Genomic DNA, 19,842 nt, shown 5'->3' with positions numbered 1-19,842 from the left:
AGGAGAGAGAGAATGCACCCGACTGACATAAAATTATACAATACCTCACGTTTATCACATTCATCTAAGACAAAAAAAATACTTTGCATTCAAATGAATACATTAAATCTGCGGGACTGGGTCTAGAGAAATAAAGACCTAACTCGCGATTTACCACTGCAGAACAGTGTCATTTCATTCATTTATACACAACACAACTCGCCGGCCGATGTTATGTAATTAGTGAAACGTCTGGAAGCTTCCAAATCGTGAGAGTAAATTAGTGGGAACGGCAAAGCAAAAATGTGCAGTGCGAGCATACATTACTCACCGGAGTGAGCGAGACCATCCTCCTCTCCCCTACCCGCTCCTTCAAGGGAAAACCCACCGTAAGTGAGCCCTCCACGCAAGCCACTTTGAACTCTTCCAACCGATACACGATAGTTCACTGATGCTCTTCAAGACAGTACAAACAATAAATGAGACATTTTAGTTGTTTCTGTCCTAGTAATATTACAAGCTATTGACTTCTAGTCAGAAAACGATCTCTCACTTTAACGGTGACGTCGGCGAGCTTTTTTTTCAGCTTATTGGTGGGTCCTGCTCTCTAACGTCAACTCAATGCAGCCGCCCACACGGTCACCATGGCGACGGGAATAAACACTTTGAGATTAGTAGTGGTGGTATAGTCAATGGTAGTAGTGCTTGGTCCAATTTAAAGGTATTTCAAACAAAAATGAAAATGTCATCATTTACTCACACTCATATTGTTCTAAACCTTTATGACTTTCTCTCTCCCGTGGAACACAAAAGGAGATGTTAGGAATGATATATACACAGATTAGGCTAATAAAGTACCCATGAAACCAAAGTGGATTTTTTTGGCTTTCAGTATGAATATGTTAGCCTTACTGTTATCTATAAGCTAGTGTGCTCCAAAACAATGAAAAACTTCGCATTTAGAAGATATAAGGATTAAAAACGTTCGTCTCTCACTTCTGCCAATATGGATCAATGATTCTGATGACATCACTCTGCACTTCAGCTTCTCATCAGATTTTCAGTTCAATCAAATGCTCTCTAGAATCTGAAGCTACTTTACCCCTACATTATAAATAGACGCTAAAGCTGCGGCTGAAATCGGTAATTTGTTCACGCGATCATTTACAATTTTCTACATGGTGAATGATACATAATGCACTTTATAGGGGACTAGGGAACAATTCAGACAGTGTGAATATGCTTTCCATTGGATCGAATAAAGTCTGGTTTCATGTTAGTCACACGAACCGCCGAAGCAAGCATAATGCCTTCTGCACGGCTATATTCTAAACCCCCAAATACCCAATAAATTAGCATTATAGCATAATAAATTAAAGTTAAACAGAAATATTTAATACCACTAATAAAAATAAGAAAAGCCTATTATAAAATTACTAAAATTAAAATGACAACTGAAAATATACAATAAAACCGATTCAAAGTATTAAGAAATATTATATTACACAAAATAACACTGTAATGACCGCCAGTAAAAGTTTATTTTCCCTAATCCTTTAAGCCATTCAACTCACAAACATACAGTAGATACATTAGTGTGCACATATGTTGGTAAATCAATGGAATAAAACACTCAAATCTGATTCAGAATAATAATGCATTAATGGTGTGACTGTGTGCAACTCAACTCGAAGTATGTAAGTCTTCATTACAATAACAGGCTTAATGCATCCATTAGATAAATGACTTGCTGGAATTCACATCCCTTTGACGCTTAACAGCCTTTTACGCACCCCTAACAAATGAACTTAAACTGAAAATTAGGAACTGCTAATGTACAACAGTTAATGTGAATTGAGAGAGACAAAATTTTTAAACTACACTCAGCACATCCTAACAAAGAGAGGAAAATAAATGTAAAAACTACAAATAGAAAAAAAGTGTACTGTCACACTGAATGAAAAGTAAATGCAGTAAATTTCAATGTAAATTTAAGAATTTTCATCTTCACACTTCATACTTATCAGTCACAGTTCAAGTGGCATTACCATCATGGTAATAAAACTGGAATATTAATAATGGATATATATAGAAAAAAAAACATTAAATAATTATGCAAAAGTGAAACACTAATATCAATAGCATGTGGTGTGTGAGCACAGAACATCAAATATTTATACTGTAAAAGGGAATTCTCTGGAGAAACACAGTGCTTCATTCTGCTTTAATGTTTGATTAGGGGGTCACAGGTAAAGGCATTAAGAGTGTTAAAGGCATGGTACAACCTTCATTTATATATATATATATATATATATAAACTTCATCTTTCTTCCCCCAATCACACATCAACCCTTGAATTACTTCTACAACTATAAGGGATCTGATTTTAACATCCACTTCAGTATAAGCTATACACATATAAGTCACTATTAAATCTCTGACTGACTCTTTTTGATTATAAAATGATAAAGATCCCGTCTTAATGATGAGTATACGTAATATGTACAGTGCTGGTCAGAATTATTTGCCACCTTGGTAAATATGATCAAAGATGGCTGTAAAAAAAAACTGCATTGTTTATCCTTTTGATTTTTTTTTTTTTAAAGAAGCAAAAATCAAACCTTTTATTGAAATAAAAGAATTGAAAGTGGGTGGAAAATCACATTATGAAATAAATGTTTTTCTCCAAAACACGCTGGGAACAATTATTTGTCCCCTTTAATCAAATACTTTTTGCAACCTCCCTTTTCCAAGATAACAGCTCTGAGTTATCTCCTATAATGCCTGATGAGTTTGGAGAACACCTGACAAGAGATCAGAGACCATTCCTCCATACAGAATCTCTCCAAATCCTTCAGATTCCCAGATCCATGTTGGTGCTTGAGAACTGAAGAGAAGGTTTTGTAGAAAAACATTTATTTCATAATGTGATTTTGCCCCCACGTTCAATTCTTTTACTTCAATGAAAGGTTAGATTTTTGCTTATTTTTAAAATAAAATATCATAAGTATTAACAATGCAGATTTATTTTTTACAGCCATCTTTGATCATATTTACCAAGGGGGCAAATAATTCTGACCAGCACTGTATGTCTGAAACCTGAAATGTTTAATGAAAAAAAAGCCTTTGACATTCTCTCACATCTTTTTATACACTTTTATATATCAGTACATAATAGAAAATGTAATCTACTAACCTAAGGATTGGCAATACATGTCAGTGTAACAGCACACTGACAATTACGCCGAAATGATCTCAGTGCTTTTCCATTCAGTCCATCCTTCAAGTCATGCTATCATGTGAAGTAAAATTGCAACAAACTAAATTTTTACCAGTTTTTAGTTGATAAAAATGGGGGATTTTGTTGAATTAAGTTTGACAAGCAAATAAATTGGTTCATGCACCGATTTGATCAAAGTGCCAGGTATAAATAAATAATTTGCTGGTTTCATACTGTATCTCAGAATAAACGTCTGTCTTGTGTTGCACATTTCAACGCACATTTTAGTCAAGCTGCAGTGTAATTAAAGGAATAGATCACAAAGAAGTTCAAATTATTTAATCATTTACACTCCCTCATGTCGTTCCCAACCTGTATGACTTCCTTTCTTGTGCAGGAACACAAAAGGAGATACTTTGAAGAATGTTGGTAACCAAACAGTTTTGATTTACCATTGACTTCTCAAAATATCTTTTTTTATGTTCCGCAGAAGAAAGAAAGTGATACAGGTTTGAAACGTCATTAGTAAATGATTAAAGAATTTTCATTTTTGGGGGAACTATGCCTTTAATTTAACACAGGGGCCCAAATTCCTGGTTATATTATACTGGCCGGATACAGTCACCATGATTGGTTTGCTACCGATTTGTTTTGTTTTGTTTTGTCTTGTCTTTAATAAATAACACCAATCAGTAAAATCATAATAAATACTGCACATAATAATAATCTTAACAATCTTTGGTGGACTGTGTTGACTTTTTGTCACTCTACAGATCTAATTATTCTGAAAATAAAAAGTCAAAATCAATCAATGCACTCCATAATATGGACATTAATGAAATAAGAATAAGCACTTTTCCCAGCGTATGCTTTGTCTTGGAGGTACAAATTTGAGCGCCCACTTCCAAAACAAGTACGAACAGAGATAAGACATTAAAAAGGAACAAAAAAAAAATACTACAATAAAATTTTACAGGCATGCTGCTTCGCAATTCTCTTCTGGAATCAATCAGATTGTAAAAAGGCTCAAATGAACTGGATATTTAAAAACATTTGTGAATAAGATGTTTCACAAATATTTTCTCATGTGAATCTAGCACTGCCCATACAGCATATAAGGCCTGAGAGTCTTTAGCATGTGGATGGATGACACAGCAAACAACACACATCAGCACGCAAAGATTATCCATGACCATCAGTGCAGTGCAACTTTTTCTTTCAGCTATGGGTGATTGTCTTAAGATCTGGAAAAAGCACATCATGGGCTGCCAGAGCCCTTCGCTGTATTTAAAAATAAAAGGGACATTGAAAATACAGGGGTGCTTGTGAAGTCTAAAGACAAAAATGAAACCTTTAATAACAGCAACAAAACCAGAGGGGCACACGAGTCAGGGTGTTTCTTATGACCGTGTAGTGACATGACACATGAAGTGCTGCTTGAGTACAACTGAAGCCCCAGCAAGTCCTAGGAGTTTTCCCCTAAAAGACAGTCCCAATCACTCTGTGGAGCTTAGATAGCGCTAGTTCAAAGCAGATTTGGTTATTTAAATATAGCATTCCTCGATCCTGGTGAAAGACTTATTTTTTTTTGGGAACTACCAGGATCTCATCCCCGTCTTGAATGCTGTATGAGTGCAAAGCCAGTGCGCTGTACTTCAACTCATCAGGGCCGAAGGCAGTGCCCTTGTCGATGTAGTAAAGGCGCATTTTGCTGGTGGGGAGCTGCACCACAGTCTTCAGCTGCTTCTTCAGCTCCGCGACAGTCTGGTCCAAACGGATGTTCACCTGCTCCACTTTGTCTTCATAGCGCACCTCCACCTTGGCGTGGCAACGTGGTCTCAGGTCGATCTCAGCCAGAGGAGCCAGTTTCCCATATTTGGTCACCAAACAGTGATATCTTCAAAAGAAAATGCAAATACATAATCTTTATTCAGCTTTCCACTCTATGGTCAAGCCAAAATAATACCCATTTCAGTTTTTATTTGAGTGTAATTATATCTGAAAATAAAGAGCGGTTGAATAAAATACATCTATTGTTCATTTTAACCTCAAATATTATAGTAATGTACCAAATGAGAGGGTTCCCTGTTTCCACCTTATTCTGCTCTAAACAATGCGCGCCGCCATGACGACGACTCCGGTTGCCTACTTCCGGTTCGTACTGTATTAGCAGTGAGAGAATGAGTTCAGGCTCAACATGTGCTGTTGTTGGTTGTTTTAACAATTCAAAGAAGATAAAAAACTTTTTAGAAACTGGTTGCTTTGAGCATAAGATAAAAAGGAGAGAATGCCTATGTCCGGTTCGTATCAGTTACGGAGAGTAGACGTTTTGGTTAGCTGCGCTAAAACTGAAGCATCCAACGAAAAAGGTGTAATACGTTACCAGTAGGGATGGGCATTTAAAGCAAAATAATAATCGAAGATCGCTGGGTATTATTTAATTATTATTCTAAAATCGCACCCCTGCATCACATCACGCACACATGCATGTATAGGGCTAGGCTACACACCAGAGCATGTGAGCAAAGCGGAGCAGTGTGACGCTTAAATATAAGTTAAAAAAACAAAAGCAAACTAAACATACGTTTAATATTTAAGTTTCACAATAGGCCTATAATGTTTTTTTTTCATCTATGTTGATTATATGAAAAGGGAACCGCATGAGATGAGTCAGATATGATCATAAGATGCCCAATATATCGGAAAACATTTGGAATGGCTCAGACTTGATTATGACCACTTGTTAAGTTTTGTTTTGTAGAAAGCCTTTCTTTAAAGTGAATTTCGTTTAGTATAAATTGTATCTTCATTTTTATCAATGTTTTATCAACAAATTGCCTGGAATAATAAATAAGAAGCAAATAGTAGATATACAGGACACAGAGGCGCGGGCGGGTCTTATTAATCAACGAAATTCTGCGTATAAGTTACTTGCCTCACATACATGAGAAGTATATCTATAGAAAGCTTGAAATGTGTACTTTTAAACAAAATAATTAAAAACGAGCAGAAATGGGCTGCTCTCTGCTTATGTAGGCTATAGGTTAATTCAACTGATTTCAATGTGCATTTCTCTCTATAGGCGCGTTCACTACGGCGAAGTCAGCATCATCAAATTTATCTTTGCAGTCGACACTTACAGAAAAAAATAGTTATTAATAAACAATTCAAATGTTTAATGCATAATCATTACTTTTGCCGTTGTTTGTGGCAAGCTTATGCGTGCGTTGAGATGCAGAATAGGCAATATATTACAAAAACGCTCATTATGGTTTAGCATTCTCTCCCATATAGTATACATAACTTCCAACCCAACTTCAGTCGTGCACGGGCAGCCCTACTTATTTCACATATTTTCTAACCATCACATCACTGCGGCGTTCTGAGCAAGCGGCGCTTAATCTTCATAAAGCTTCGAACCGGAAAAGGACAACCGGCTTCCGGGTCAAAAACCCGCTATGAATCATTTTTAATTAAATAAATGCAGCCTTGCTGAACATAAGAGACTTTTTTCAAAACCCTTTTCCCTTAAACTCTTGATCAGAGGTGTAAGGTGATTAAGTTACTTTTAAAAATGAGGAGAAAAGAAACCTAATCGGTTAGGTTAGTAGGTGACTAGTCAGCCATCCTGACCCATCCATACTATAAACTACAGCATTCATGTCTGAAATTTACCTGTGAGGCAGCTCCTCCTCTGAATAATCCAAGTGATAACGTATGAAGAATCTCTCAGCGTCCTCTCTCTCGCCATCCGTCACAACACTCCCGTTTAGGTTGGTCACTGACGGCAGCCTGCGGACGAGTGTAATGAGATTATCTCATCAACATTTCTAGAGCATAACTATTGGTTTCTAATGTAATGAAGCTAAAGAGATCATTCACCCAAAAATGGTAATTCTGTCATTATTTACTCTATCATCATGACGTTCCAGTATGAAGTTCTTTCTTCTGTGGAACATAAGATAAAATATTTTGGGTAATATCTCTTGTTTTCTTTTCTTTTTTTTTGTCAATACAATGGAAGTCAATTGTCATTGAACTGTTTGGTTACCAACACTCTTCAAAATATATTTTATTTTGTGTTCCACAAAATAAATTTCCATTCACTTCCTGCACAGCTACTATTCGGACACTCTTGCTTACTGCTCCGCGCTTTGCTCTATCGCTTTTATATTTTTATATGTTATCTCCTTTTATCACCTAATTTTAACTTCAGCAAATCAGCACAGTGCTCAAACGCCTGGATTACTACAAAAAAAACCCCAAAAAAAGCAGAATTCTTTTATTCGACCAGCCACCCACTGAAAGCTTACATTCCGGGGAAGAGAAAACACAACTGCCATCAGGACATTCATAAGGATAAGAAAATACCTCCTCTGGAATCTACTTGCTGCTCTAACTGCCACAGACTTTTACAAAGGATTGCAGTTCTTGAAACAAAGTTAATTGCGGGACCACCAAACCAGACGGAACGCACAACAGAGCTCATCATGGACGCTGTTATGTTCCTGTATTGCGTGTGTGTGTTCTCTTGTGTTTCTCTTCCCGCTCTCTCTCGGTTACTTTCGCTTTTGCAGGTACCCGTGATTGGCTAAGTGACCTGTCAATCATTGTTAGCGCTGACGTCACCTTTTCTCGCTGTCGCCAATGGGAACAGGCCACCTGCAGTGTGTGCCAATCCACTCAACCTGAATGGCACACACACACCTGGATACAGTATGAATGACCAGAGGATTTCACTTCAGCACCTGAATAGACATACGGTTGACGCATCACACAAGGACAATGATAACACCACTCAGCCACAACAACCTCTGCTCATGGACACAATCTCAGCTGAGCCCTGCCCACAGAGCTCACCACAGAGAGACTGTGACATACAAGCACTGCTCCAAGATTCAGCACCCAAGGATGACTTTCTGGAAAACAGCCAAGGAAACCAGGACAGCATATTACAGCCTCCAATAACACCAGAGCAACAGGCCCTCTCAACAGACAAGTTATCCCTCTCTCCAGCATCTCCACTTCTCTGCTTCTCAGAGAAAATGGAACAACTGGTGTATGCTGTAACTCGACTATCCCACTCTTTTGCTGCAAGCCGCCAGATACCAACCAAAAAACGGCAGGCCCCACAACCACCAAAGCCTACGGGCCCAGCTCGCCCTCCCCCTCCCCTGTGAGAGCTCTTCGGCCTCTGCCACAGTGCCAGGGCCCACACCTTCCTCCAGCGGCTCAAGGTGATCCAAAAACAACTGATACCAGCTCTCAATGATATGTGTCGGTTCCCCGCTATGATAACAAAACCTTTCTCATATGTTTACAGAACAAGCGGGAACCCAGTGTGCCTGTATCTTTCTCTATTGCTGTTCGATTACATGATAGAAAGTCTAAGGCCTTCAAAAGCCGTACAGCAAACCCATCTAATCTGGTACCTATTACACAAAAAACTAAGATTGCTGTGGGGACAAAAAGTGAGACTGTTAAGTTAGCACTCTTAAACATCCGCTCACTTAAAAATAAATCACTTCTAGTCAATGACTTAACCACATACAACCTGGATTTTATGTTGCTAAATGAAACTTGGCTAGAAGGCAGCTGCAATGCAACAGTCCTCAATGAAACATCCCCTCCTAACTTTACTTTTATGAGTGTCTGCAGAGCTGTTAGAAGAGGAGGGGTTTAGCTGCTCTTTTTAAAGATGTCTATCAATGTAAGCAAATATCATTTGGGAATTACCCGTCTTTCGAATATCTGAGTATTGTGTTAAAAGGTGCTCCACGCATTTTACTAATCATTGTTTACAGGCCTCCAAAATACTCTCCAGCCTTTGCTGAGGAATTTACAGAATTGTTATGAACAATTTCCTCAGAGTTTGACTGTTTTGTCATTGCTGGAGATTTTAACATTCACATAGATAATGCAGAAACCAATATGGCTAAAGAAATCAAAACTGTTTTAAAAACTTTTGATCTGATTTAGCATGTACATGGACCCACAGATAATCGTGGACACACTCAAGATTTACTTAAGTAAGGGTCTAAATATTTCATCGATTGTTATTAAGGATGTCGCACTGTCTGATCATTTCTGTATTTTCTTTGATATATTGATCTCTCCTACCATTGAAGCTAGATCTGTGTCTGTCAAGAAGAGATGCTTAAATGAGAACACTAGTGTACTATTTACGAAGGCTACATCTCTAACACCAAGCATATCTGCTGACACTGTTGATTTTCTCCTTGATTCTTTTAACTCAAAAGTTAAGAGTGTAATTGATGATATTGCTCCTGTGAAAGTCAGGAAGAAGAATGGCAGACAAAAAGCACCTTGGAGAAACTCAACAGCAGTGCAAAATATGAAAAGACAATGCAGAAAAGCAGAGCGCATGTGGCGGAAGACAAAACTTGTAGTCCATTATAACATCTACAAAGACAGCATCCATGCTTTCAATAAGGAACTAGGCAAAGCTAGACAGACTTACTTCTTGAATATTATAAACAGCAATATAAAAAACACACGCACTCTTTTTGCTACTGTAGAGAGAGACTGACAAACCCCCCAAGCCAGATTCCCAGTGAAATGCTCTCAGAGAGCAAGTGCAGTGAGTTTGCTTCTTTCTTCTCTGAGAAAATCAATAATATCCGAAAGGTGATCATCTCATCCTTGAGTTGCGCTGGGGTCAAACAGATCAGACAACAGCCTGAGAAAGTAGTCACCATGTCTGATTTCAAAGAAATTGATGGCAAAATTTTGGAAGAAACCTTAAACAGCACCTTAAAACATCAACCTGTGCCCTTGATGCACTTCCAACATCTTTTTCCAAAAATGTTTGACACAGCTTGGAAGCAGATCTCCTAGAAGTGGTAAATGCCTCACTTCTCTCTGGGAGTTTTCCGAACTCCCTGAAAACTGCAGTTGTCAAGCCCCTCCTGAAAAAGAGCAATCTGGATAAGACCATATTAAACAACTATAGACCGATCTCAAATCTTCCTTTCATAGGCAAGATCACTGAAAAAGTTGTCTTCAATCAGCTGAACAAATTATTAAGCTCAAATGGATACTTTGACAATTTTCAATCTGGTTTCCGACCGCATCACATCACAGAGACAGCGCTCATAAAGATAATAAACGATATTCGCTTAAATACTGATACAAGCAAATTATCTGTGCTGGTACTACTCGACCTCAGTGCTGCATTTGACACAGTCGATCACAACATACTTCTTGACAGGCTGGAAAACTGGGTGGGGCTTTCTGGCATAGTCCTAAAATGGTTCAGGTCATACTTGGTAGGGAGAGGTTATTATGTGAGTATTGGAGATCATAAGTCTGAGTGGACACCCATGACATGCGGAGCCCCTCAAGGCTCAATTCTTGCGCCACTCCTATTCAACCTGTACATGCTCCCAATGAGCCAAATAATGAGAAATAACCAAATCGCTTACCACAGCTATGCAGACGATACACAGCTCTACTTAGCCCTATCGCCTAACGATTACAGCCCCATTAACTCTCTGTTCCAATGCATTGATGAAGTAAACAATTGGATGTGCCAAAACTTTCTTCAGTTAAACAAAGACAAAACTGAAGTCATTGCGTTTGGAAACAAAGATGAAGTTCTCAAGGTGAACGCATAGCTTCAGTCTAGGGGTCAAACAACTAAAAATCAAGTCAGGAATCTTGGTGTGTCTCTAGAGTCAGACCTTAGTTTCAGTAGTCATGTCAAAGCAATACCTAAATCAGCATACTATCACCTGAAAAATATTGCAAAAATTAGATGCTTTGTTTCCAGTCAAGAAACTTGTGCATGCTTTCATCACCAGAAGGGTGGATTATTGTAATGGACTCCTCACTGGCCTTCCCAAAAAGACCATAAGACAGTTGCAGCTCATACAGAACGCTGCTGCTAGGATTCTGAGCAGAACCAGAAAATATGAACACATCACACCAGTCCTCAGGTCTTTACACTGGCTGCCAGTTACATTTAGGATTGATTTTAAAGTATTATTACTGGTATATAAATCATTCAATGGCCTAGGACCTCAATACATTGCAGATATGCTCACTGAATATAAACCCAACAGATCACTCAGATCACTAGGATCACATCAGCTAGAAATAGGGCTGTAGTCAAGACCACTTTTATCGAGTCCAAGACAAGTCCAAGACCAGGACTAGTCGAGTCCAAGTCAAGACCCAGTCCAAAGAGGTTCGAGTCCAAGACAAGATCGAGTCCAAAAAGTTTCGAGTCTGAGTCAAGACCGATTCCAGGACAGGAAAAAAATTCTTATGCATGACATTATCAAGACAATCATTTTGGGTTATTATTTGTTGATATAAAAGCAAAAACAGTGTCACAACACCCAGGATTTTTAAGTATAGACATTCCCCTTAATGTCATATAATCTTCTAATCTAAAGAAAACAGAATGATGACATATAGTGATACCTCATAATAGCAATGTTTCACTGTGGATCTGAAAGACGCACACTTTCACATCCAGATAGCCCCCCATCACAGGCCATTCTTGAGATTCGCCTTCGAGGGGCAGGCTTATCAATAAACCGTTCTGCTGTTCGGTCTGTCCCTAGCACCCTGTACATTTACGAAGTGCATGGACGCGGCGCTTTCTCCCCTGAGACTCCAGGGAGTGTGCGTGCTGAATTATCTCGACAACTGGCTGGTTCTGGCGCAATCGAGGCTCACACCAGAGCAAATAAACGGCGCGCAAATGAGCGGCTTTTATATGTGCTTACTGGGAACATAATGAAGACACCTGGACTCGGTTGAGACCAAAAGCCATATTTGGCAAGACCAGTGGCCGAGACCGAGACAAGTCCGAGTCTGAATACCAGCGTGTCCGAGACAAGTTCGAGACCATAGAAAAACGTTCTCGAGTCCGGACTCGAGTCCAAGACCGGACTCGAGTACTACAGCCCTAGCTAGAAATACCAAGGGTTCACTCTGTAGGATTACAAATTTTATTTAAATGTTTAATTTAGATTTCCAATACAATAGTATTTTATATTGAGAAAGTTTATAAATGATGAGACCAGGAAATCTCTGCAAACGGTAGGGGTTCCCAGCAGGATATTCCTGACTGTCCCATCTCAGTACGAGAAGGCTAGGCTTTTCCTGTTCTCATTGTTTTACCGGGTGAAGAGTCATGCTGAGCAAGTTTGAACACCTGCTATTTTATTACTGAGACCATTTGTCTTGGAGTTCTTATCTCAGTGCGAGAAGTCCTGCACAGTTCTGTTCTCATGTTTCAGCTCATTTACATGGTTTGTTCCTCACAATGTAATCCCTCCCCCTTGAAATGTATATAAACTACAATGTAAAGTTCCCTTAGTGAGATGATGTTGGAATGACTGCAGCTACCGACAAGCAATAAAGAACTTCTGCTTGGAAAACTTCCACCGTCTCCTGGTCTGAATTTCTAACTTTTCTACAAAGAAAAAGATCACTACAACTCTAAGCATGGCGAGTCTGCTTTTATCTATTATGCCAGCCGCAGCTGGAACCAGCTTCCAGAAGAGATCAGATGTGCTCCTACAGTAGTCACATTCAAATCCTAACTCAAAACACATCTGTTTAGCTGTGCATTTACTGAATGAGCACTGTACCACTGTTCGTCCGACTGTTTGTACTGTATTTTATTTTATGTTTTAATTATTCTGATTTCCTTTGATTATTTCTGTATTTTAAATTTTATTCTAAACTGTTTTAATTATTTGATTATTTAATTATCCTTTGATTATTTTAATTTATTCTATGTAAAGCACTTTGATTTACCATTGTGTATGAAATGTGCCTTGCCTTCCACAGAGGAAACAAAGTCATAGAGGTTTGAAATGACATGAGGGTAAATAAATGCCAAAATACACATTTTTGAGCGAACTAACCCTGGACTTACTGGGCTATCATTAGACTGCGACGCTCCATGCTCGTGTAAGCCTGCAGTAGAGGAATGCCTTGCAACCTCACCTCCTCCAGTTTGGGTAAAAAGTTTAGCTTCTCAATGTCCTCCCATTGCTTAAGTCCTGACTCACACAAATATTATAAGAAAAAGCAGTTTTCATGGAGTTTATGTAGTTACACTCTAATAAAATAGTAATAATGCTAAATTAAGCAATTCATCACATGGTATGATCATTTAGACACTTCCAGCATAAGTTAAGACATTTTTCAACACTGTCACAAACAATATGATACCAGAGTTGTGCAGATTGATGCTTCGTAGGTTAGGGAAGAGCCGCTGAAGGATTTCTCCCGAGTCATGAATGGAGCTCAGGTTGTTGTTGGCCATGACCAAAGTGTCCAGTGCAGGGAACATGGAGCCAAATTTTCGTACTTCATTCCACTCATGGAGACTGTTGTCTGTGATGTGGAGCAGACGCAGTGTGGGGCAGGGCATGGCAGCCGCTGTCACAGTGGTGTACTCATTAAGGCACAGGAACAGCTCCTCAAGCCTGGACAAAACCAATCAATATTGGTGGAGAGCTCTCATACCAGAGAAACCTTTATAAAATATCATGGATCAGATGATATTTGGGATAAGCAGATGATATTTGTTTTTCCTTGTTTTTCCCTAAATTTTAAATGTTGACATTTTATTAGGTCAGGTGTGAAACATATGAAGCAAAGAACCGTCGAAATGGACCATGGCCATGAACTTTAAAGGGATCATATAAGGCTTTTTAATGTTTTCCTTTTACTTCAGTGTGTAATATATCTGTTTGTGCATGTATATGATCTACAAAGCTCATTGTCTTCCACAAAGCGATTTATTCTAACATAGAACGCTGAACCAGGCCTGCCTAAAAAACCTCGATCCAGATATAACTTCCTCAAACGTCCACGTCACAAAGTAAAATATTAGCATAGTGCCAGCCAAAGGCATAAGCAAAGAAAGAGAGCGAGGTTTCAATTAATTGAAGTGTTGTTGGCATGTCGCGGAAACACTGTGTGTTTGGATGCGAAAGCAAAACCGCTTTTGCTTTCAGAGGTTAATCAGAGGTTAGACTTATTTGTTCCTCAGCAGTACAACCCAAATGTTTGCTTGTGCATTGTGCATTTTACAGAGAAGAACTTCCTGAACGTATGAAAGTACAACGCAGGCTATAAACAAAGACTTACTTACCACTGAGAACCTGCTCAAGTCGTGCTTGCAAAGTTGGTTTCGATCGATCAACTTGATCATCTGCATTTTTTCAGAACCTGACTCGGGCTCGAACTGATTTGGTAAAACCGACGACATTATTATTAACTGTGTTTACTGTTTTCAAATGCTTTAGAAGTCTTGGAATCTGAAGCTTGCGATTATGGTAAGGGCTGTTACATTTCCACACGCTAGAGGTGTGTGGCCAATCACAATGCACTGGGTCAGCTGGCCAATCAAAGTACTCTGAGCTTTGTAAAGAGGTGCTTTGTAGAAATCAGGAGGTTTGAATCAGACTGGGAATAGAAGAGCTGCAATAATGTACAGTGTAAGGAAAAATATATACATATCTTAAAGCGTATTAACCTATTCTATTATACCCAATAATCAAAATATGCAGGTTTTGTTCACAGGATTGCATGTATACAGCCATTAAAACACTCTTTATGTAAAAAATATATGAAATCGATACCATAATGTCTTAAAAATCTCAAACTAGTAAGAGCAATCAATAATATACACCGGGGTTCCTCAAATCTGGTCTTGTCGGCAGAGTTTAGTTCCAACCCTAATCAAACACATCTTCAGAGTCACTAAAAAATTGCAGATAGGTGAGTTTGACCAGAGTATGACATAAACTCTGCAGGACAGTGGACCTCCAGGGCTGGATTTGAGGAACCCTGCACCACGTACAACTTCACTATCTGTTATAATGGATGCCAGTCTATTTTCTTTTCAACAATGCAGACACATTAGGAGTTCAAAGTGACTCACTCAGGCATTTCTCGTGTGAATGTGTGCACAGTGTCCCAGGACACTTGGGTATTGTTAAGAACGAAGCGGCGGATGCCAGAAAAGGCCTTAGCGCAGTCTGGATCTAAGACTGCATCATTCAGCTGATTAGAGCTGAGGTTCAAGAACGCCAGGTTCGGGATGTTAGAAACAATCTTGCGGATCTGGAACAGATCAAAGGGTTAAAATTAGTTAAAATCATTTAACCTTTTTTAAACCTGTTATGCTATGTTTTTTTTCAGTGGACACAACAGCAAAAATATGTAAAGAATCATTATTCAGCTCTTGCTATACAATGGTAGCTAAAAAATATATACACGACACTTCAAATGTTTGGGGTCAGTAAGATTTTTTAATTTTTTTTAAGAAAGCAAGGATGCCTTAAATTGATCAAAAGTGACAGTAAAGATTTAAAATGTTACAAAAGATTTCTATTCAAATAAATGCTGTCATGATAATGTTTCACAATATTACTTTTAAACAGTTTTAACTATCATTTTGATCAAAAAAATTACTTAAAGAATCCTGATTTCTTTTAGCACTATTTCGACAAAGATATTATGCACTAAGAATTAAGAGTATTCAAATCATTTAATACATGGCTAGCAGTGGATTATCTCACTTATGCCATGGTCATTTGCCAGCATTGACAACTTAAATCTGTTAATGATGTTTACAGTGCAATATTTGACCGGAAGGGTAAAAAATACGGTTATTTTGGCCATTTCATTAGAACTAGCATTCTGCACGCTTTGAATTAGACACAGGCATAAAGTAGTGCGTAAGATTACATTTATTTCAATGAATGAAGTATATCATTTATTTGAATTCATTATCTATGGAGAGAGAGATGACAGATGCTTGTGTGAATTACCTCTGTCTGTTCACCGTCTCTCTCTTTAAACAATGAATCTGCGAGTTTCATTACTCCAAAACCAGCAATGTTATGTTATGTGTAGAGTGCTCTACAAGTGACGTGTGTGTGTTTCAATGAAAACAGCGCAGTTAATATAGAACAGTGATTAAATTGACTTGGAACTACCTGTGCATTAATAGTTTTATTGCACACCTTCCAACCAAACAGAATCGAGTATTCAGACAGACCATGGTATAAAGATCAATTTGAGGGTGAGTTAATGATGAATGTTTATTGTTGGGTGAACTAGCCTATCCCTTTAAATCTTTTAAAACAAAATTGGCCATTTGAATCTGTATTTATTATACAATGAGGAAACCAATCGGAAAAAATTATATCCCCAGATGAACCGACTTACCTCATACCAGTCTTGGAGCTTGTTGTGGGACAGATCAAGTTCAACAACATGAGCACAGAAGGCAGCGATCTCTCCCTCCTCTCCTGCATGACTGATTCCACTGCCATTCAAAACCAGAACACTGGGCAGGTTCAGACGGTCTGAAGGCAGATTGAACACACAATTAATGAACTATGAAACACAGCAAGTTCAGCAAACAGGATACAGCTGCCAAAGTAAACACTAAAATCACCTAGAAAGGAACCTTACATAACTTTTTAATTAACCCAAGCCTCACCTTTCATAGGTGATCCCTGTGGTCCAGATGGCACAACCACGACTCCCATGCCCGGACCCCGACGGCAAGGAAAGTTCTCTGGGCTGTACTTCTCACTGATCGCCTGCATAAAGGTGCGGCCTTCCATCTCAGAAACTTCCATTGCACTGTCCCACGCCACACACCTTATGCAGCTGTGGATACACAATTATCAAAATGTTTTATCTTAAGTTAAAGTGTGTATTGTTTTCCCAATTCTAAATAGTTCCTAGTTCAATGTGCAGAGATAGGCAATCCATTTGTAGGTTGATTTCATAAAATGGTGGTTTTAGAGATTGAGGAGTCCTACATTTCAACTTCTATCTCAACCAATGAGTTGAGTTTTAGGTTGGACTACCCGTTATACCGTAAATGACCCTGAACTAGCCTTGCATTGCAATGAAATGTTCAAATTATATTTGAAGAGACTAATAGACCTAGTCATATACCCATGAGAATCTACAAGGGCCCTCTATATGTCATTATTTCCTGTTTTGATTTTTGTTACATCATGTTTGTTGAACCACATGACTTCCATTTGGCAGGTAAAAGTTTTTCAAATATTAAAGGTATAATTCACCTAAAAATAAATTCTGTCATCAATTACTCATCCTCAAGATGTTCCAAACCTGTATGAATTAAAGCAGTTTTGTCAATATATAGAAGCAATATAAATCTGCCAACTCAATGTCATATGGTGCAAGAAACATATATTAACAACATTGATATAGCTTTTTTTTTTTTTTAGTTATGTGCTTTTGGCATTTTTATTAGTTAATTTTATATAGCTTTAATAATTTTTTATTTCAGTTTTAGTCATTTTAGAGCTTACTTATTTCGGTTGGTTGCAACATTTATAATTTTAAAGTTCAAGGAAAATATTAAATATTTTTATTTCAGCTTTTTTTCAAATATATATTTTTTACCATTTTAGTCTCAGATTAATGTCACTAATTCATGTTTTTTTTTCATCCTGACATTTATTCCCCCCCCCCCCCCCCCCCAAACAAAGACAAAAATAAAAACGCATACATCACAGAAGCTCATCACATTTCATGTATGAATTGCATTTAATGTCCTATTTATGAAAAATGTATAAATAGGCCAATAATGGGTGTTATGCCTTAACTCAAGTGTCGGTTCAGTTAAACATAAAGTCAGAAACTGCAGTCCTCTGGGTTAAAAATTTAATTTTTATACAGAGCTGGCCTAGATTTAACCATCTGCTGGCTAAATGAAATCATGATCTTTCCTGACATGAAACCAGCAGCTTTAGTGATTACGGCAGTACTGTCTTATAACATAAAATATATTAATCCACTGATAACTAAATATGTCTGGTGAATATGTTTTTACTAAATTAACCTGTATAAATATGAAAAGCCTGAGTTTTGAAGGGGTCTCACCTGCTATGCGATTTATCCTCACAAGTCCACAGTTACAGCAGTGCCATAAAATAATGTTTACTTTTACTACAAAAAGTTATTCATTCATTGAGTGTCAAGGTTCAGTGGATAAATGTGGCTGCACACCAGCCGATAGACTGCTCAGCGTCCTCCACACTTTTCAGAGATAACAGCACTCTGTAGAAAGAAGACACCAGGTCAGCAAGAAGGACAGACAACAGATTCACCTTCAGTTGTAATTACACTAATCTGACTCATCCAGAGTTTCTGTTTAAGTCAACACACTCAATATGCATCTGAAAAACCTTACGATAGTTACAACTCAGAGCAGGTTTACAGACTCTTGAGGAAAATACATGACAAAGAGACCAAAACCATTTAAGCATTCTTTAGACAGTTGTGCGTTTAATGATGCTAAACGAACAATAGCTGACTTGTGAAACAAGAAGTTGCCAAGATGTCTGAGTGTCAAATTACAAGAACAAGAGCTGTTTTTTTTACATGGGACTTAAACTCCTATTTTACAGCATGTTGCACACTTAAAACAGTTGAAATACACGTATAATGTCCAAATGATATCAAGTATGGATAGTAGATATAGAGCAGAAGTTCTAAAAATATGGCTGAAATTAAAGAATAAAATCGATGATAAATTTACATTTTATGAATTACATGATTAGATATATATTTCATTATTTAGGCATCTGCAATAAATTATGACTGCCTTAATTTTAAAATATACATGGGAAATATCACTAATATGATGCAATTCTTGCCTTACAAAATTAACATTTTATATCCATGAAAATAGAACATTCTAGTTTACTAGTCACTTTACTAATTTACGTTTTGGTCATGCAATTTCTATCAAATCATTCAGTAAGTTTTTTTTGGCAAGTTTATAACTACCTATTTATAAATGAACACCCACACACACACACACACACACACACACACTCACACAGAGATATATATATATATATATATATATATATATATATATATATATATATATATATATATATATATATAGAGAGAGAGAGAGAGAGAGAGAGAGAGAGAGAGAGAGAGAGAGAGAGAGAGAGAGAGAGGTTCAAAAGCACATAACTTTTGTCTATCCTGTATTCCTACATTTTAAAACACGGGACCATTTACAACCCATCATATGACAATAACGCAATAGCAAAGTTAAAGGTGGGTCACCTTCATTTGTGATTTTATAAGAGCACAGGTCATTTATAATTGATAATTATCAAAGATGAATCTAACTTGAGCTTTTGCTTGGGATTACATATCAAAGCTATCAGAACAGGCCACTAAATGTTAAATGACTCGAAATGAGAATGTATCGTTGAAAGCCAACACCAGTAAATGACAATACTTCTTCTCATCTGTAGCTAGCTTGAACCGAAAATATCCCTCCATCATCACAAAGTGTCTTACATTGAATGAGCAGCTCCTCGATGAGATTTGGAAAAAGACGCTGTAATTCACACCGACTCCTAACAGTCAGTTCATCCACGTCATTTCACTTGAAATCCCGCACTTTGATCGACAGTCTGTTACAAGACGCTCTTGTTATTGTTGATAAATCTGTCACGCTGACCCTATTGTCACGGAAGTGGCGTCACTAACAGCTGGGTGCTCGTGACTGGACCGTTCAGTTGTGTACCAATACTTGAGCGTCCTCTCTGGCGGAGTGGAGAACAGCGGAC

At 37.9% G+C, this 19,842-nt stretch overlaps 2 protein-coding genes across 2 annotated transcripts in view; both read right to left on the bottom strand.

The window, feature by feature from the left end:
• Positions 1 to 465, bottom strand: part of usp2a (ubiquitin specific peptidase 2a) — a 33,148-nt gene extending 32,683 nt beyond the window's left edge. Inside the window, exon 1 of the mRNA XM_077208572.1 lies at positions 311 to 465. The gene's annotated coding sequence lies outside the window, so the exon portion shown is untranslated. The remainder of the gene's footprint in view (positions 1 to 310) is intronic.
• Positions 466 to 3,116: 2,651 nt separating this feature from the next.
• tbcela (tubulin folding cofactor E-like a) lies at positions 3,117 to 19,780 on the bottom strand. Its single transcript, XM_077208580.1, has 9 exons — positions 19,571 to 19,780; positions 18,128 to 18,304; positions 16,704 to 16,876; positions 16,427 to 16,566; positions 15,135 to 15,316; positions 13,415 to 13,671; positions 13,116 to 13,242; positions 6,875 to 6,991; positions 3,117 to 5,096 (listed from the first exon to the last, which is right to left on the bottom strand). Exons 3-9 carry the CDS (start codon positions 16,843 to 16,845, stop codon positions 4,778 to 4,780), a joined length of 1,284 nt encoding a protein of 427 aa, XP_077064695.1. The 5' UTR covers positions 16,846 to 16,876; positions 18,128 to 18,304; positions 19,571 to 19,780; the 3' UTR covers positions 3,117 to 4,777.
• Positions 19,781 to 19,842: the final 62 nt, after the last annotated feature.

Source organism: Siphateles boraxobius, unplaced genomic scaffold (genome assembly GCF_051911475.1).
Source record: "Siphateles boraxobius isolate OS27281-9 unplaced genomic scaffold, OSU_SipBor_1 6, whole genome shotgun sequence".
NCBI lineage: Eukaryota > Metazoa > Chordata > Actinopteri > Cypriniformes > Leuciscidae > Siphateles > Siphateles boraxobius.
This window is presented reverse-complemented; position numbering and strand designations above follow the sequence as displayed.